The sequence below is a fragment of the Mesoplodon bidens genome, assembly GCF_964165515.1.
Source record: "Mesoplodon bidens genome assembly, chromosome: 11".
Taxonomy (NCBI): Eukaryota; Metazoa; Chordata; class Mammalia; order Artiodactyla; family Ziphiidae; genus Mesoplodon; species Mesoplodon bidens.
Window position 1 is genome coordinate 79,207,710 of NC_138167.1, and position 19,997 is coordinate 79,227,706.

The 19,997-nt window shown below is 38.8% G+C and overlaps 2 protein-coding genes across 9 annotated transcripts in view; both read left to right on the plus strand.

Annotated features, from left to right (window-relative positions):
* Window positions 1-19,997, plus strand: part of ANKS1B (ankyrin repeat and sterile alpha motif domain containing 1B) — a gene marked incomplete at both ends in the record, with an annotated part of 1,149,683 nt that overhangs the window by 117,643 nt on the left and 1,012,043 nt on the right. The window lies entirely within an intron of this gene.
* On the plus strand, window positions 8,159-9,442 carry LOC308625619 (protein N-terminal glutamine amidohydrolase-like). The gene has a single exon (XM_081250062.1). It carries the CDS (start codon window positions 8,261-8,263, stop codon window positions 8,882-8,884), a length of 624 nt encoding a protein of 207 aa, XP_081106188.1. The 5' UTR covers window positions 8,159-8,260; the 3' UTR covers window positions 8,885-9,442.

Consider the following 19,997-nt stretch of genomic DNA (forward strand, 5'->3'; position numbering starts at 1 on the left):
TAGTTCCCTGTTAAACATTTCTTGTATTTTTTCATTCTCTTTCCAAGATTTTGGATCATCTTTTCTATCATTATTCTGGATTCTTTTTTAGGTAACCTGTCTATTTCCTCTTCATTTGTTTGGTCTGTTGGGTTTTTACCTTGCTCCTTTATCTGCTGTGTGTTTCTGTGTTTTCTCATTTCACTTTACTTACTGTGTATGGGGTCTCCTTTTTGCAGCCTGCAGGTTCGTAGTTCCCGTTGTTTTTGGTGTCTGCCCCCAGTGGGTAAGGTTCTTTCAGTGGGTTGTGTAGGCTTCCTGGTGTATGGGACTCGTGCCTGTGTTCTGGTGGATGAGGCTGGATTTTGTCTTTCTGGTGGGCAGGACCACGTCTGGTGGTGTGTTTTGTGGTGTCTGTGGCCTTATTATGATTTTAAGCAGCCTGTCTGGTAATTGGTGGTGTTGTGTTCCTGTCTTGCTAGTTGTTTGGCATAGGGTTTCCAGCACTGTAGCTTGCTGGTCATTGAGTGGAGCTGGGTCTTTGCTTTGAGATGGAGATTTCTGGGAGAGCTTTTGCCATTTGATATTACTTGGAGCTGGGAGTTCTCTGGTGGACCAATGTCCTTACCTCGGATTTCCCACCTCAGAGTCACAGTCCTGACCCCTGGCCAGAGCACCAAGACCCTGTCAGACACACACCTCAGAAGAAAAGGGAGAAAAAAAGAAAGAAAAAAGAGTAATAAAATAAAATAAAGTTATTAAAATAAAAATTTTTTATTAAATGGAAAAAAATGGAAAAATAATAAAAAAAAAAGAAGAGAGCAACCAAAGGAAACAACAAATCCACCAGTGATAATAAGTGCTAAAGACTATACTAAGAAAAATAAAAAATAAGAAACGGACAGACAGAACCCTAGGACAAATGGTTAAAATAAAGCTATACAGACAAAATCACACAAAGAAGCATACACATACAGACTCACAAAAAGAGAAAAAGGAAAAAAAAATATATATGTATAATATAAGAAAAGAAAAAAAAAGGAGGAAGAGAGCAACGAAATCAATAAACAAGTCTACCAATGATAATAAATTGTAAATACTAAACTAAGGTGAACATAAAGCCAGGAACAAATTAGATGCAGAAAACAACCTCTAAGTCTACAGTTGCTCCCAAAGTCCACTGCCTCAATTTTGGGATGATTCGTTGTCTATTCAGGTATTCTACAGATGCAGGGTACATCAAGTTGATTGTGGATATATAATCCGCTGCTCCTGAGGCTGCCGTGAAATATTTCCCTTTCTCTTCTTTGTTCTCCCAGCTCCTGTGGTTCAGCTTTGGATTTGTCCCTGCCTCTGCGTGTAGGTCACCTGAGGGCATCAGTTCTTCACTCAGACAGGACGGGGTTAAAGTAGCAGCTTATTCTGGGGCTCTGGCTCACTCAAACCCGGGGAAGGGAGGGGTACGGAATGCGGGGCAAGCCTGTGGTGGCAGAGCCTGGTGTGACGTTGCCACAGCCTGAGGCGTGCCTTGTGTTCTCCCTGGGAAGTTGTCCCTTGCTTACGGGACCTTGGCAGTGGCGGGCTGCACAGGCTCCTGGGAAGGGAGGTGTGGATAGTGACCTGTGCTTGCTCACAGGCTTCTTGGTGGCTGCAGCAGCAGTGTTAGCATTTCATGCCCATCTCTGGTGTCCACCGCGCTGATAACCGTGGCTCGTGCCCGTCTCTGGAGCTCTTTTGGGTGGTGCTCTGAAGCCTCTCTCTCTGCTGCCTCTTAGGCAGGTCCAGACTTTTTCCCGGACTCCTTCCTTGCTAGCTGTGGCGCACTAGCCCCCTTCAGGCTGTGTTCACTCGGCCAACCCCAGTCCTCTCCCTGGGGTCTGACCTCCGCAGCCTAAGCTTCAGCTCCCAGCCCCCTCCCGCACCGGTGGGTGAGCAGACAAACCTCTCAGCCTGGTGAGCGCTGGTCGAGTGCTGGTCGGCACCGATCCTCTGTGCGGGTATCTCTCCGCTTTGCCCTCTGCACCCCTGTTGCTGCACTCTCCTCCATGGCTCTGAAGCTTCCCCACGCCGCCCAGCCCCCATCTCCGCCCTTGAAGGGGCTTCCTAGTGTATGGAAACTTTTCCTCCTTCCTAGCTCCCTCCCAGAGGTGCAGGTCCTGTCCCTATTCTTTTGTCTCTGTTTTTTCTTTTTTCTTTTGCCCTCCCCAGGTACGTGGGGAGTTTCTTGCCTTTTGGGAAGTCTGAGGTCTTCTGCCAGCGTTCTGTAGGTGTTCTGTAGGAGTTGTTCCACATGTAGATGTATTTCTGATTTATTTGTAGGGAGGAAGGTGATCTCCACATCTTACTCCTCCACCATCTTGAAGGTCTCTGAGATATTTGTTTTAATTATTTGCTCTCATGCAGTCTTTCTCAGGAGGTTAGTGGAATGTGGGCTCTACCAAAGTGAGGACATAAACCAAGAATTAGGAAGGTATAGGATCTAGTAAACATGAGCTGTAATAGAGAAGAAAGGCAAAGGAATTCCTAGGATAGCCCAGAGGGTCAGTGGAGGTTAGAGCAGGGGAACAAGATTTCTAGGTGGCATAACCACAGGAAGAAACAAATTATCTTACAGGTTTGACTTTAAGAAAAATTGAATTTAGAATGTCTTTAGAGCTCTTGGAACGTGGGGGAAGATTTAACCAGAGATTGAAAAAGAACAATAAAGTCCATGGAAATCAACTTTAGAAAAATTATTACAGAAAGGAAATATAATCATAGTATAATGCTTTAATCAGAAAGCAATATTTACTTCATCATTATAAAAACAATTATGGTAATAGCCCCAAATGTTTTAGCCATCTGGGATGGAGAAGTTGAAGTAGGTATAAATTCTCATACCATGTAGGATACCAAAATATCTGTATATACACATGATTTAGAAGTATGGAGTTAAATATAAGAAGCAGAACCTGAATGAGTGTAATGTGAGCGTATATAAATGGAGTATATATGGGAACGGGAGAGCCTTGATGGTGGGGTGACCAGGAGGGAGTATGCTACAGGACGGCTGTGTTTGAAGTCTTTTAGCACTACTTGACTAAGTGCATGTTATTACTTAGATAAAAATAATAAGAAAAAGAAATCTCAGAAGTAGAGGAAATCTGACACTTTTTATACTTAGACTTTCCTGAACAGTGTTCTTTCACACTTTCATTTCTTTGCACATTTGCTTTACTCTTTCTGAAATGCTGTTTTTCCTTTTGTCTTCCTGGACAAATCTTACTCATTCCATATGATTTGGCTGAAGTGAAGCCATCCATGATCTTCCTGAACAGAGTTAGGGTCTCCCTTCTTGGTGCTACAGATTTTTGTGCAAACTTCTTTTATATAATTTATCTTTTGGCTGCTATTTGTTTGCATGCTTACCTCCCTTCTGAGACTGTCAGCAGCTTGAGAGTTGGGGAGTGGTGTTTTTAATTTTTGCCTCCTCTGCAGTACTTAGCATAGCGCCTAATCATAGCAGGTGCTCAGTGAAAGTTGAATGAAGAATGGATGTAGGATATAGATAGGAAACCTGTGTTCAGGTCTAACTTTTGCCTTTGCCCCTTATCTTGATAAAAGCATTTTAATTATTGGTGTCTTAGGTTCCTTTTGGAAAAACCGGATGTGATGAACTTCAAGGTCTCTATGAATTTGAAAATCTGTTATTCTTTTTTATTAGTTGCCCTAAAATTGCAATTAAAATTCTGTGTATAATAAGATTACTTCCTACATCTTTATCCTTCCTAGCTCTTATTGCAATTTGTAATTATTTTGTATTTTTACTTTAAAAAATCTATTTTCTCTGTAGAGTGTAAGCTTTCAGAAGACATGTCTGTCCTGTCCACCATTGTTTCCTAGTGTTTTTTTCCAACTGAAATATAATTGACTTAGTATATTAGTTTCAGGTGTACAATATCATGATTCGATTTTTTTATACATTGCAAAATGACCACCATGAAAAGTCTAGTTATCATCTGCCACCATCCAAAATTATTATAATATTATTGACTATATTCCCTATGCTGTACATTATATCCCTGTGGTTTATTTATTTTATAACTAGAAGTTTGTACCTCTTAACCTCCCTCACCTATTTCACTCATACTCCCATCTCCCTTCCCTCTGGTAACCACCAGTTTGTTCTCTGTATCTATGAGTCTGTTCCTATTTTGTTATGTTTGTTTGTTTTGTTTTTTAGATTCCACATATAAGTGAAATCATATGGTACTTGTCTTTCTGTGTCTGACTTATTTCACTTAGCCTTATACCCTCTAGGTCCATCCATGTTGTCGCAAATGCCAAGATTTCGTTCTTTTTAATTGCTGAGTAATATTCCATTGTATATTATATACCACATTTCTGTATGCATTCATGTAGTTCTAGACAATTAGATTGCTTCCATATCTTGGCTGTTGTAAACAATGCTGCAATGAATTTAGGAGTGCATGTATCTTTTCAAATTAGTGTTTTTGTTTTCAGAAAAATACTCAGAAGTGGAATTGCTAGATCGTATGATAATTATATTTTTAACTTTTTTGAGGAACTTCCATATGCTTTTCCATAGTGGCTGCACCAATTTACATTCCCACCAACAGTGCAAGAGGGTTCCCTTGTTTCCGCATCCTTGCCAGCACTTGTCATTTGTTGTCTTTTTCCTAATAGCTGTTCTGACAGGAGTAGGTGATATCTCCTTGTGGTCCCAGGGTTTGTTAGAGAGACTTGCATGTAGAGACACAGAGTAAGCATTTGTTTAGTAAATATATCCTGAAAATTTTATGGGTGCTCTGAAGATCCCACTGTTCTTCCAGACATTTTAGAAAAATACCTTTAAGCCAAAATCTAATAGCTGAGATTTGTCCTTGTTAGCTATTATGTAGTACCACTTCTGTCTGCATACTTGGTTTTCCATTTTCTATGTATTCAGTGCTATTTCACTCGTTTAATTACTTCAAAATTTCTTTCTTTCATGAGGCCTTTCTGAGTTAATCTCTTCTTCCAAGTCTCAGCAACTTAGTGTTTGATAGTTGTGGTTTATATAAGACTTTTTTTCCCTGAGTTAAACTGTAAATGATTTGGGGCAGAGTTTTTGTGGCTTGATAAAACACTCTATACATTTTAATGAGTCAAATCTATAAGCTGCCTTTCCCTTGAATACATACAAGTAAAAAGTCAAGGACTTGTCAAAATTTATTTTAGATTTTGCCAAATCTGACATTTTGAAATGCAGCTTAAATGTTTAACCAAATACCAAACATCACTGCATTTATTCCTCTCCTGCTGTAAGTTGCAACTTGGCAAGAGACTGAATGAAAGTATTTTTCTAAACTATTATGTATCTTCTAAACAATTTGTAGCCTTTAACAGTAGTCTCTTATTTCCCTGGCTCTATGTTCAAATTCTAAAATATTCATTGTCATTATTCCAACTTTGTGTAGCAACTTCAAGTCATTCACCTTTCTGCATCTACTTGCTCCCATTTTCTCTCTTCCTCTTTCACTGCCTTGAGTGACTAAGTGATTTAGGCTATAGGTTGATTCAAGGGAATGTGAAGAAGGAATGGATCTAACTCTTTCTGAGTACTTACTATGTGCTTCAAAGAAGACACATATCAAATACCTGCTGTGTATTAGGCATTGCATCAAGTGCTGTATGTGTAGTTTAATTCTCACAGCAGTCTTGCGAGGTTAGTTTTATTTCCCCCATTTTACTGACACTCTTTGAAGAATAAGCAATTTGTCCAGTTATAAAACTTTTAAGTTTAGAGTGAGGACTTGAAACCAGGTCTTTCTAGAGCAGCATGCCTCCTGCCTTCCTTGCATGTCACATACTCTCTGAGAACTTCAATAGCGTATATTTATGCTAATACTATTTGAATTAAGGCTTTTTTTTAAGGTTGATGATGTCAGAGACTTCTTTTGACCTCAGCTATGTAATTTTTAGTTTTATAATAGCTAATATTTCATTAATATGAAGCTGAGAGTGTTTGTAAGTATATTGAATGAGAGAATAAGGATTCCAAAAGATTTTGACAGCATTCAATGAAAAACTAAACTTCAAGGATAAAATTTAGTAGGAACAAATGTTACGTATTGTGTGCAGGCTACAAAAAAAACAATTGCACAGATGCAGAATTGGTGAGATGTCGCTTGACAACAGTTCTTATGGGATGCTGATGGGATTTTATCTTGGTAAGCTCAATGTAAGTAGTGATATGATTAAGCTGTTCTTTGGCTGCATTAAAGAAACAATAGTAACTAGAATTAGGGAGGTGAAAAATCTCCATTTATTTTATTCTAAATTCTGTTCAGATTGCACTTGAAATAGCCAGTATGGTTTAGGCAGAGTTTAAAGAGTTATGTGGCCATAACAAGGTAAATTTAGCCTGGGAGATTCACAGAGATGGGTAGTAGGTCCTACTTGTGTTCCTGGAACAAAACTGTGTTAATCAAAGTTCTCCAGAGAAACCGAACCAACAAGATATATGTATATAGGAAGAGAAATTTATTTTAAAGAATCTGTGATTGTAGAGGCTTGGCTAGACAAAAATCCACAGGATAGACCAGTATGCTTTAGAATGAGGGAAGAGTTGCAATTCGAGTCCAAAGTTGCTCTGCTGGCAAAATTCCTTCTTCTTCCTGGGAGGTCAGTCTTTTCTATTAAGGCTTTCAACTGATTGGATGAGGCCCTTCCACATTATGGAGGGTATTCTGCTTTCCTCAAAGTCTACTCATTTAAATTCTAATATCATCTAAAAAATACTTTCACAGAAATGTCTAGAATAATCTTTGACCAAATATCTGGGTACTGTGGCTTAGTTAGGTTAACACACGTTAACCATAACAACATTCTTGAATGAATGAATGAATTAAAAAGAACATTCTTGAATGAATTAATAAAAAATGATCTTTTTTTGGCTGCATTGGGTCTTCGTTGCTGCGTGCAGGCTTTCTCTAATTGCAGCGATGGGGGCTACTCTTCACTGCAGTGCACTGGCTTCTTATTTGGTGGCTTCTCTTGTTGTGGAGCACGGGTTCTAGGCATGTGGGCTTAGTAGTTGTGGCTCGAGGGCTCTAGAGCACAGGCTCAGTAGTTGTGGTGTACAGGCTTAGTTGCTCCACGGCATGTGGGATCTTCCTGGACCAGGAATCCAACCCGTGTCCCCTGCCTTGGTAGGCGGATCCTTAACCACCGCACCACCAGGGAAGTCCCCCAAATAATCATTCTTGAATGAATAAATTAATAAAAAAATGAATGAAGGACATGTAGACAGTTGAAGGAGATGGATCTGTATAGCTAGAAAAGACAAGACTCAGGAAGAAAGTAATGGCCATAGTTAAATATTTGAAGGACTTGAGATATTAGGTATAGGTGACGGCAGGGATGAGTCTTGAGGCAGAAAACAGGGGGGTAGATAGAAAGTTTATATACAGAACAATTGAACCTATTCTGCAATTCCTTTGCACGTCATTAGCTAGGCAGTTACTTTCCAGGTAGGAGATTCTTCTCTGAAAGAATTGAATGACTCTAAAGAAAAGGTTTCCATATACTGATATCTGAAAGTCCTCCAATACAGGTTACCTCCCAACCCAATCATCCCAAAGTGAGGCCCTTATATCAATTATTTCCCTCATGCCCACAAAGCTTCTAATCAGAATTGTAGTGTTTTATCTTTAAAAACAAATAGGGGGACTTCGCTGGTGGCGCTCTGGTTAAGAATCTGCCTGCCCGAATTCTATCAAACATTTAGAGAAGACCTAACACCTATTCTTCTCAAACTCTTCCAAAATATAGCAGAGGGAGGAACACTCCCAAACTCATTTTATGAGGCCACCGTCACCCTGATACCAAAACCAGATAAAAATGTCACAAAGAAAGAAGACTACAGGCCAATATCACTTATGAACATAGATGCAAAAATTCTCAACAAAATACTAGCAAACAGAATCAAACAGCACATTAAAAGAATCATACACCATGATCAAGTGGGGTTTATTCCAGAAATGCAAGGATTCTTCAATATACGCAAATCAATCAATGTGACACACCATATTAACAAGTTGAAGGAGAAAAACCATATGATCATCTCAAGCGATGCAGAGAAGGCTTATGACAAAAGTCAACACCCATTTATGATAAAAACCCTGCACAGACTCCGCCCCGCGAACCCGCGTTGCGCGTAGTGCGCCGACGCCTTCGCCGAAGCCCGCCCGCGGGGCTCGTCCAGTCCGTCTGCCTCAGGCGTGTGCCGAGGCCCGCCATGGAAGGGGACCTCTCCGCCGCCGCAGCCGCCCACTACCAGCCGGCCAGCCCCCCGCGGGACGCCTGTGTCTACAACAGCTGCTACTGTGAAGAAAATATTTGGAAGCTCTGTGAATACATCAAAAACCACGACCAGTATCCTTTAGAAGAGTGTTATGCTGTCTTCATATCTAATGAGAGGAAGATGATACCTATCTGGAAACAACAGGCAAGAGCTGGAGATGGACCTGTGATCTGGGATTACCATGTTGTCTTGCTTCATGTTTCAAGTGGAGGACAGAGCTTCATTTATGATCTTGACACTGTCCTGCCATTTCCCTGCCCCTTTGATACTTATGTGGAAGATGCCTTTAAGTCTGATGAGGACATCCATCCACAGTTCAGAAGGAAATTTAGAGTGATCCGCGCAGATTCATATTTGAAGAACTTTGCTTCTGACCGATCTCACATGAAAGACTCCAGTGGGAACTGGAGAGAACCTCCTCCATCATATTCCTGCATTGAGACTGGAGATTCCAAAATGAACCTGAATGATTTTATCAGTATGGATCCTGAGGTAGGATGGGGAGCCGTCTACTCACTGTCTGAATTTGTACATCGGTTTGGCAGTCAGAACTACTGAACTTGACCTCTGGATGTAGTGCCATGGAGAAATTCTAGGACGTGAAAAATCCACCCCTTCATCTGAGAGAGCAAACGTTATGATGGTACATTTGGCTTGGAATTATGCTTTCCTCTTTTAATTCAATTGAGTTGAAGCATAAGTGAACAAAAGAATAGATAGAAACAATTTTTTTTTGGTATGTCAGGTTGAAACTTGATGTAGTTGCTCAGATATTCCTACTGCTCATTTGTTAAAAAATGTGAAGACTTACGCCAGTAATTGCTTTTGTTATGATAAATGTGTGGAGTTTGTGTCTGTTTTGGATGGTTCATGTCTCTCCAGCTATACTGTAAGCTCCTTGAGGGCAGGGCTGTGGCCCGTTGCTCTGTGAATCTCTAATGCCCATAAAAGGTGCCCGTAAAATGTTTGCTAGTGACTGTGCTGCTGCCTGAAGAGGGCCGACGTTATGAGCTCAATCAGCAATAAGTATTAGTCTTTCTGGACCATTCATTCTGTTCTTAGAAAAGATTGCAGCCCTCTCAGGCTTAAGTGTTGTTTGGCCTATTTATATATGTTTTTAAATAAAATTGACCTAAATTAAAAAAAAAAAACCCTGCAGAATGTAGGCATAGAGGGAACTTTCTTTTTTTTTTATTTTTTTTAATTTTTATTTTATTTATTTATTTATTATTTTTTTTTTGTAAATATTATTTTTTTATTAGTTTCTGCTTTATAACAAAGTGAATCAGTCATACATATACATCTGTTCCCACATCCCTTCCCTCATGCATCTCCCTCCCTCCCACCCTCCCCATCCCACCCCTCCAGGCGGTCACAAAGCACTGAGCTGATCTCCCTGTGCTCTGCGGCTGCTTCCCACTATCTATCTACCTTACGTTTGGCAGTGTATATATGTCCATGCCTCTCTTTCGCTTTGTCACAGCTTACCCTTCCCCCTCCCCATATCCACAAGTCCATTCTCAAGTAGGTCTGTGTCTTTATTCCCGTTTTACCCCTAGGTTCTTCATGACATTTTTTTTTTTAAATTCCGTATATATGTGTTAGCATACGGTATTTGTCTTTGTCTTTCTGACTTACTTCACTCTGTATGACAGACTCTAGGTCTATCCACCTCATTACAAATAGCTCAGTTTCGTTTCTTTTTATGGCTGAGTAATATTCCATTGTATATATGTGCCACATCTTCTTTATCCATTCATCCGATGATGGACACTTAGGTTGTTTCCAGCTCCGGGCTATTGTGAATAGAGCTGCAATGAACATTTTGGTACATGTCTCTTTTTGAATTATGGTTTTCTCAGGGTATATGCCTAGTAGTGGGATTGCTGGGTCATATGGTAGTTCTATTTTTAGTTTTTTAAGGAACCTCCATACTGTTCTCCATAGTGGCTGTACCAATTCACATTAGAGGGAACTTTCTTCAACATAATAAAGGCCGTATATGACAAACCCACGACCAACATCGTCCTCAATGGTGAAAAACTGAAACCATTTCCACTAAGATCAGGGACAAGACAAGGTTGCCCACTCTCACCACTCTTATTCAACATAGTTTTGGAAGTTTTAGCCACAGCAATCAGAGAATAAAAAGAAATAAAAGGAATCCAAATTGGAAAAGAAGAAGTAAAGCTGTCACTGTTTGCAGATGACATGATACTATACATAGAGACTCCTAAAGATGTTACCAGAAAACTACTAGAGCTAATCAATGAATTTGGTAAAGTAGCAGGATACAAAATTAATGCACAGAAATCTCTGGCATTCCTATATACTAATGATGAAAAATCTGAAAGTGAAATTAAGAAAACACTCGCATTTACCATTGCAACAAAAAGAATACAATATCTAGGAAAAAACCTACCTAAGGAGACAAAAGAACTGTATGCAGAAAATTATAAGGCACTGATGAAAGAAATTAAAGATATACAAATAGATGGAGATATACCATGTTCTTGGATTGGAAGAAATGTGAAAATGACTCTACCACCCAAAGCAATCTACAGATTCAATGCCATCCCTATCAAACTACCACTGGCATTTTTCACAGAACTAGAACAAAAAATTTCACCATTTGTATGGAAACACAAAAGACCCGAATAGCCAAAGCAATCTTGAGAACGAAAAATGGAGCTGGAGGAATCAGGCTCCCTGACTTCAGACTATACTACAAAGCTACAGTAATCAAGACAGTATGGTACTGGCACAATACAGAAAGATAGATCAGTGGAACAGGATAGAAAGCCCAGAGATAAACCCACTCACCTATGGTCACCTGATCTTTGATAAAGGAGGCAAGAATATACAATGGAGAAAAGACAGCCTCTTCAATAAGTGTTGCTAGGAAAACTGGACAGCTATATGTAGAAATATGAAATTAGAACACTTCCTAACACCATACACAAAAATAAACTCAAATTGGATTAAAGACCTAAATGTAAGGCCAGACACTATAAAACTCTTAGAGGAAAACGTAGGCAGAACATTCTATGACATAAATCACAGCAAGATCCTTTTTGACCCACCTCCTAGAGAAATGGAAATATAAACAAAAATAAACAAATGGGACCTAATGAAACTTCAAAGCTTTTGCACAGCAAAGGAAACCATAAAGAAGACCAAAAGACACCCCTCATAATGGGAGAAAATATTTGCAAATGAAGCAGCTGACAAAGGATTCATCTCCAAAATATACAACCAGCTCAAGTAGCTCAATATCAAAAAAACAAACAACCCAATCCAAAAATGGGCAGAAGACCTAAATAGACATTTCTTCAAAGAAGATATACAGATTGCCAACAAACACATGAAAGAATGCTCAACATCACTAATCATTAGAGAAATGCAAATCAAAACTACAATGAGATATCATCTCACACCAGTCAGAATGGTCATCATCAAAAAATCTAGAAACAATAAATGCTGGAGAGGGTGTGGAGAAAAGGGAACCCTCATCCACTGTTGGTGGGAATGTAAATTGTTACAGCCACTATGGAGAACAGTATGGAGGTTCCTTAAAAAACTAAAAATAGAACTGCCATATGACCTGGCAATCCCACTACTGGGCATATACCCTGAGAAAATCATAATTCAAAAAGAGTCATGTACCAAAATGTTAATTGCAGCTCTATTTACAATAGCCAGGACATGGAAGCAACCTAAGTGTCCATCAACAGATGAATGGATAAAGAAGAAGTGGCACATATATACAATGGAATATTACTCAGCCATAAAATGAAGCGAAATTGAGTTATTTGTCATGAGATGGATGGACCTAGAGTCTGTCATACAGAGTGAAGTAAGTCAGCAAGAACAAAACAGATACCATATGCTAACACATATATATGGAATCTAAGAAGAAGAAGAAAAAAAAGGATCATGAAGAACCTAGGGGCAAGACGGGAATAAAGATACAGACCTACTAGAGAATGGACTTGAGGATATGGGGAGGGGGAAGGGTAAGCTGTGACAAAGTGAGAGAGTGGCATGGACATATATACACTACCAAACGTAAAATAGCTAGCTAGTGGGAAGCAGCCACATTTCACAGGGAGATCAGCTCGGTGCTTTGTGACCACCTAGAGGGGTGGGATAGGGTGGGTGGGAGGGAGGGAGACGCAAGAGGGGAGAGAGATAGGAACATATGTATATGTATAACTGATTTACTTTTTATAAAGCAGAAACTAACACACCATTGTAAAGCAATTATACTCCAATAAAGATTTAAAAAAAAAAAAAAAAGAATCCGCCTGCCAGTGCTGGGGACATGGGTTCGATTCCTGGTCCGGGAAGATCCCACATGCCGCAGAGCAACTAAGCCCGTGTTTCACAACTACTGATCCCGCGTGCCACAACTACTGAAGCCTGCACGCCTAGAGCTGGTACTGCGCAACAAGAGAAGCCACCACAATGAGAAGCCTGCGCACCACAACAAAGAGCAGCCCCTACTCGCTGCAACTAGAGAATGCCCGTGTGCAGCAATGCAGACCAAACACAGCCAAAAATAAATAAAGTAAATGAATAAAAATAAAAACAAATAGGTAAGCAAAGATAATTATGATAATTTACCTAACATTTAGACATGGTGCTAAGTGATTTAGAAGTATTATTGCATTTAATTCTCACAACAGCCCTATGAGGTAGGTATTAGAAACATCATTTCCATTTTCCAGATGTGGAAACTGAAGCATACATTAAGAAACTTGCCCAAGGTCACATAGTTTGCATTTGATTACGATTTGAGTCCTGACAGACATACTAACAAGGAACATAGATTTGGGAGTTATATGAAAAAAACTTCAGATTATAATATATCCTCTGTTGGGAAGAACAGAGAATAAGATCCTCAAGGTTTTATTTTAAAGTGTTTACTTAGGATTGGTATAATTATAATTTCCCTAAAGTGGTCATTTCCAATGTAAACCTAACAAATGGTTTATAGAGAATAGAGGCAAAATTTACTGAACATTTTGGCTGGTAATCTGATGTCATATGATATTAGAACACTGATTCTCAATCTTGGATCTGTGAATGCCAAGGGGTACACAAAAACAATGTGAATCTCTTAAAATTGTTTTCACTATTTCAGAAAGCCAAATGAAATTACATATTTGCCTTTACTAAGGCTGTATAGACTAACTAAAACATCAAGTTTTTGTATTTGCCTAAATATCAACCCCTTATTTTATCACTGACTGGTTTGTGCCAATAAAAATAGTTATCAGGTTGCTAAGTGAACATTTCTGATTTTTATTTCACCTTGATTATATGTTTTTTCCTTATTTTTGTTCTCCTCTGATTTTATTTTTTACTTATTTTTATTTTTTTTTCCCCTGATGTAAAAAATTGGAGTAGATCATACATACAGAAAAGGGTGCTCATCATAAGTATACAGCTCTTTGAATTTACAAAACAAAAACCAATGCAACTACCACTTAGAACAAGAAATAGAACGTTACTAGCACTAAGAAACACCCCTTGTGCATCCTTCCAAGTGGTAGTGGATATACACACATTTCTGTTTAATATAAACCTAGGAATAGTATAGCTAGATAATAGTGTATACATTTGTTTAGCTTTTCCCAGAGTGGCTGTAAAAATTTACACTCCTGCTAAGAATATGTGAATGCTATCCTAACCATCATTTGGTATTGTTAGCATTTTTAATTTTAGCCATTCTAGCAGCTATATCTTTTCTCATCTGTGATTTGTCTTTTCACTTTATTAACGCTGTCTCTGATGAATAGGAGTTGTTAATTTTAACTAAGTTATCAATCTTCTCTTTTGTGTTTAGTGATTTTTGTGTCCAATTTAAGACATTTTGCCTACATCAAGGTGATGAGTTGTTCCACTGTGTTAACTTTTAGAAGTTTTATTATTCTCTTACAGTTAGATCTAATATTTATTAGGAATTGGTTTGTAGAAATGATGTGAGGTATATGTCAGTTTTCATTTCTCCATATTGACATTCAGTTGAACTAGTACTACTTACGGAAAAGATCATTGTGTTTCTACTGTTCTGCAGTGCAATTTTTAAAACATATATGTGGGCCTATTTTGTACTCTCTTCTGTTCCATTGGTTCATGTATTTATCCTTGTGCCAATACAACACTATCTTGATTACTACAGTTATCTTGATGTTTGATGGCATGCTTCTTCCCATGTCTTCAGGATTCTCTTGATTTTTTTCCTATATTTTATAATCAGCGTGTTAATTTCCACAAAAAATCTGCTGGGATTTTTTTGGAATTATGTTGGATCTGTAGAAAAACATTGGGAAATTGACATATTTTTAATATTTCCTCCATGACCATGGTATATCTCTCTAAATTTTTAGGTCTTATTTAATTTTTTTCCAGCTTTGTTGAGGTATGATTGACAAATAAAAATGGTATATAGTTAGGTTGTAAAACATGATTTTTAAGGTGTACATGTGATGATTTAATATACATGTACATAAATATTTCAAATAATGTTCTATAGTGTTCTCTATAGAGATCTTGTATATCTTTCATTAGTTTTACTCCTAAGTATTTTATATTTTTGATGTTATTGTAAATGTGTCACCTAAAACATTTTGTGTCTGTTTTTTTCTGCTGTGTCTAAAAACAATTGATTTTTAAAATTTTGACCTCAAATCTAATAATCTTACTATATTTCCTTATTAATTCTCATAATTTATCTGTATTCATTTGGGTCTTCTACATGATAATAGCAGTTCTATTTCTTCCTTTTCATTGCTTATATCTTTTTTTTCTCTTTTCTATTTCACTGGCTAGGACTTCCTTTAAATTGTTGAAGAGCAGTGGTGTTAGTGGCATTCTTACTTAGCTTCTAGTCTCAAGGAGAAAGCTTTCATTACTTCAAGTACAATTAAGTATAATGATTGCTGTAGGTTTTTTAAAATTTATTACTGAAGTATAATATATATATAGGAAAGCATGCATATAATATTTATACAGCTCAATGAATTCTCATAAACTGAACACATTTGTGTTATAAGCACTCAGATCAAGAAATCAGCCCTCCTGAAGCTCTTCCCTTACTCATTTCCATTGACTATTCCCAAGGATTACCACTCTCCTAACTTCTAAATGCTTTAAGTTTTTTCTTTCAGTAGAAACTCTTTTATTAGTCTAAGGCAGTTCCATTTTATTGCTAGTTTGCTAAAGTGTCTTTTGTTTTAATCATGGATTGGTGTTGAATTTTATAGAGTGCTTTTCCTGAATACATTGAGATGATCATATAATTTTTCATCCTCATACTCTTCCTGTAGTAACTTACATCACATTATTTGAATAGACTCCACTTGATCTTCCCTTTTGTACTGGATTTGATTTCCTGCTATTTCCTGAGTTCAGGAGTTTTGCACTCATGTTCATGAGTAGGATTTGCCTTTAATTTTGCTTTCTTGTAATGTCTTTGTGAGGTTTTAGTCCTAATGTTATCCTGGCCTCAAAAAACACATTTGGAAGTGTTTCCTGTTTTTCTGCTTGACGGAAATTAGTTGTAATACTGGTGTCATTTCTCTTAAGAATTTGGATGAACTGAAAGATTAGTACAAAAAGTTGTCTATAAGATGGATTAGAATGGGGAGGAAATGGACATAGGGAGTTCCACTGGTTTGTCTTATAATTCTGATGTAAGGTGATGATGGCTTTGATGTCTAGGTTGGTGGTATAGGAAGTGAAAGGGCAAATAATAGTAATATTAACAACTTCTTGATTTATATAGCATTTTATAGCTTAAAAATTGCTTTCACTTGATCTTTACAGTGGTCTTGGTGAATAGCAAATGTAAGGAAAGGATGAATTGAAGATAACTGTAAGGTTGGGTGTTTAAGTTTCTGAGAGATTACTGTCCCACTGACTTAAGGATGTCAAGTTATTTCTTTCTTTTTCTTCTTGTTTAAGAAGGATTACCAAACATATATGTTATCTGCTTCCTCCTTTCAATGAAAGAAGTAATATAAAAACAAAAGTAAATAAGTAGTGATGCTGGAAGTCAAGGAGAATGGCCTAAGGAGACCATAATTCCCTTATCTGTAAAATGAAATGAAAGGCTTTGATTAGGTGATTGCTACATTTTTCAGATTTCTAAACTTCTATTTATTATATAGGCTAAATAACAAATTTAGATCTTCTTCTGGCAACTTATTTCATAGAAGAGACCTGGGGGAACAAGTAGTAGTATCATGCCTTTAAAAATTAACTTTCTGATAAATTACCATTAACATAATACAGCATTTGGGGGCAAAGGTGTTGGAATAAGGGGCAATGGTGTTGGAAAATGCTAAGAAAATAATCAGCATTTAAAGCACAACGTGAGCCACTTAAATTACTTAACTGCTTGGGACAGCAAATGCACAAACAAATCAGTGCAGCTAATCTTAATATAAGAAAATTGAGTAATGGGGAAATATGGCAGGGAACAGTGGGAACAAAGTGAATTCTCGTAAAAATGAGGAAGAGTAGGTAAGCAGAAAAATGCTCGTTTAAGTGCTATATGTTTGATAAAAGTATGCTAGGGGGCTTCCCTGGTGGCGCAGTGGTTGAGAGTCCGCCTGCCGATGCAGGGGACGCAGGTTCGTGCCCTGGTCTGGGAAGATCCCACATGCCGCGGCGCGGCTGGGCCCGTGAGCCATGGCCACTGAGCCTGCGCATCCGGAGCCTGTGCTCCTCAACGGGAGAGGCCACAACGGTGAGAGGCCCGCGTACCGCCCCCCCCCCCCAAAAAAAAAAAAGGTATGCTAGGTACTTCTGTAATGGAGCCATAAAAAATTCTAGTACAGGGTGACTTCATTTAAAGTATTTGTAAATATTTTTCAGTTAGGAAGACCAGGCACAAAGTTAGGCAAAATGGCTTCAACTCCACCTCAGGAGTTCCTAGGTTGCCAGCCATAGAAACCAACTCTAGCTAAGGAAGCAGAAAAGGAATTTATTGGGATGTTTTTGAGTGGCTTCCAGAAGGGGCTAGAGACCAGTCTGGGGGCAGCATTAGGTGTCTAAACAGCAGGGTCCTCTCAGTAGTCCTGTCACAGCTCCAGTTCTGGAACTTTATCTTTCCATTCTTAAGCCATTCTATTTCAGATCTAAATTTTGGAGAGAGTCTCATTGGCATAGCTTGGATTATTAATTATACCTGTTTAGGAGAAAGCCAGGGTACGTTGATTTATAGTCCCAGTAAGAATGCACATAATAAGGAAGAGGGAGTTCTCTGGAATGAAATGAGGTGCTGTTATCAAAAGAAGTAAGAGATGGATCCTAAGCAGCTGGATTCCCACAAATATTCACTAAGTAGTCCAAGTTGAGGGGCAGGTCTAAGTAAAAGAACTTCTAATTTAGATTTAAATAAAGGTCAAAATAACACTTTTTTGTTTGGTTTCTAAGGTAGTTTTTGCTTACTTTTTCCAGCTTCTACTGAATAAATCAGTGAGTTCATAAGTCTGCCTTATGGTCAAGCCCTTTTTCCTCTGCTTCTTACTTTCCTTCAGAGGTACAGTTACATGTGAACAAATTTCCAAAAACCATGACTTGCAGCTTTCACTTGCCTTCTAAGCATTCACAGCTGTCAGGATTTCCCAGTAACTCTTTTCCACTCTGTCCAGGATGTCTTAGCACTGAATGCTTCTGGAATTAAGACAAATTCTCAGACTTCTTTAAATACCAGGTAAGTAACCTAATTTTTTGAGGTCATTTTTCATAAACAGACTTGAATTAAGGGCTGTTATGAGTCCATGAGGCCAAACTATAAAGGATGTTAAAATATTACTGGAGTAGATTACAAACATGGCAGTAGCAACTTCCCTGGCAGTCCAGTGGTTAAGACTCCGTGCTTCCACTGCAGAGGGGGGCGCCTGTTCGATCCCTGGTCAGGGAACTAAGATCCCGCATGCTGCATGGCGAGGCCAAAAATAAATAAATAAATAAAAGCCACCATTATGGGACTTATGTGGTGGTTCAGTGGTTAAGACTCCACACTCCCACTGCAGGGGGTGTCGGTTTGGTCCCTGGTTGGGGAGCTAAGATTCCATATGCTGCATGACGTGGCCAAAAAAAGAAAAAAAAATTAAAAGAAACATGGCAATAATTAGCTCAGTTTTCCATAATGTAGCAAAGAATATAGATTTAAAGGGGAAACCAAATTATTTGCCTAAGATACCCATATGCCTATCTGGCTCTGTCAGTTTCTCAAGCTATCTAATAGCTCATCAACACTGATGCTCCTTGCCTAAAATTGTCTGGGAGCACAGTGTGATGGTGTGGGAGAATGGAAAGATCACTAGGCAGAGGGTCAAGAGGCATAAGCTGTGGGTTTAACTGTGGACCTTGCCTTAGTTGTCTCTGCAAATTCTAAATTTGGGGAAAAGGAGTAGAGGAAAGCTACAGTTGCTCTCTGTCTATAGTAGCTCAGGATCTAGGCAGGTTAGAGCTAACACACTAGTGTCTTCAGCCCATTCTGCTTTGGGAAGCTAATGTTGGTATCCAAGCATGGAGACGTTCCTATATGCAAAACACTGTATCAGGATTTTAAAATATTTTATTTATTTTATTTTTTATTTTTATTTTTATTTTTTTTTATTTTTTTTCTTTTTGCGGTATGCGGGCCTCTCACTGTTGTGGCCTCTCCCGTTGCGGAGCACAGGCTCCGGATGCGCAGGCCCAGCGGCCATGGCTCACGGGCCCAGCCGCTCCGCGGCATATGGGATCCTCCCAGACCGGGGCACGAACCCGTATCCCCTGCATCGGCAGGCGGACTCTCAACCACTGCGCCACCAGGGAGGCCCTATTTTTTATTTTTTTAAAATTGGAACATAGTTGCTTTACAATGTTGTCTTAGTTTCTGTTGTACAACAAAGTAAATCAGCTATATGTATACATATATCCCCTCCCTCTTGGACCTCCCTCCCCCCCATCTAGGTCATCACAGAGCACCGAGGTGAGCTCCCTGTGCTATACAGCAGGTCCCACTAGCTATCTATTCCTGACAGCTGTCCAAGGTAGATTATGTTATTCTCATTTCACAGGTCAGGAAGCTGTCTCACAGGTTAAAAATTTGCCCAAAGTCAAATGGCTAGTAATTGAAAAATCTAAATTCAAATCCCAGTCCTATGTAACTCCAAAGCTCATGCTTTTTCTTTCTCCAAGAGAAGCTTAGAATCTATATAAAATCTGTTATTCGTTTTTGTATCCTACTGTCTGACTCAGTATCTGCACAGAGTAAGCTAGGAGGAAAGATAAGTGAAGGAAACAATGTGAACAAAGGCACAAGGTATGAAAGCTCAGGTATATTCCACTTAATAATATGTAGTCCAGTGGTTTGAACATAGAGTATGTGAAAGAGATTATATGATGTCATTTTGAGAGTTAGATTGAGGTGGGATCATGAAACCCTTTGATGATTAGGTCAAAGGATTTTAGATATTTTCAGTAGTCATTGTGAAGCCCCTGAAGATTTTTTTTTTTTTTTTTTTTTTTTTTTTTCTTTTTGCGGTATGTGGGCCTCTCACTGTTGTGGCCTCTCCCGTTGCGGAGCACAGGCTCCGGACGCGCAGGCCCAGCGGCCATGGCTCACGGGCCCAGCTGCTCCGCGGCATATGGGATCCTCCCAGAC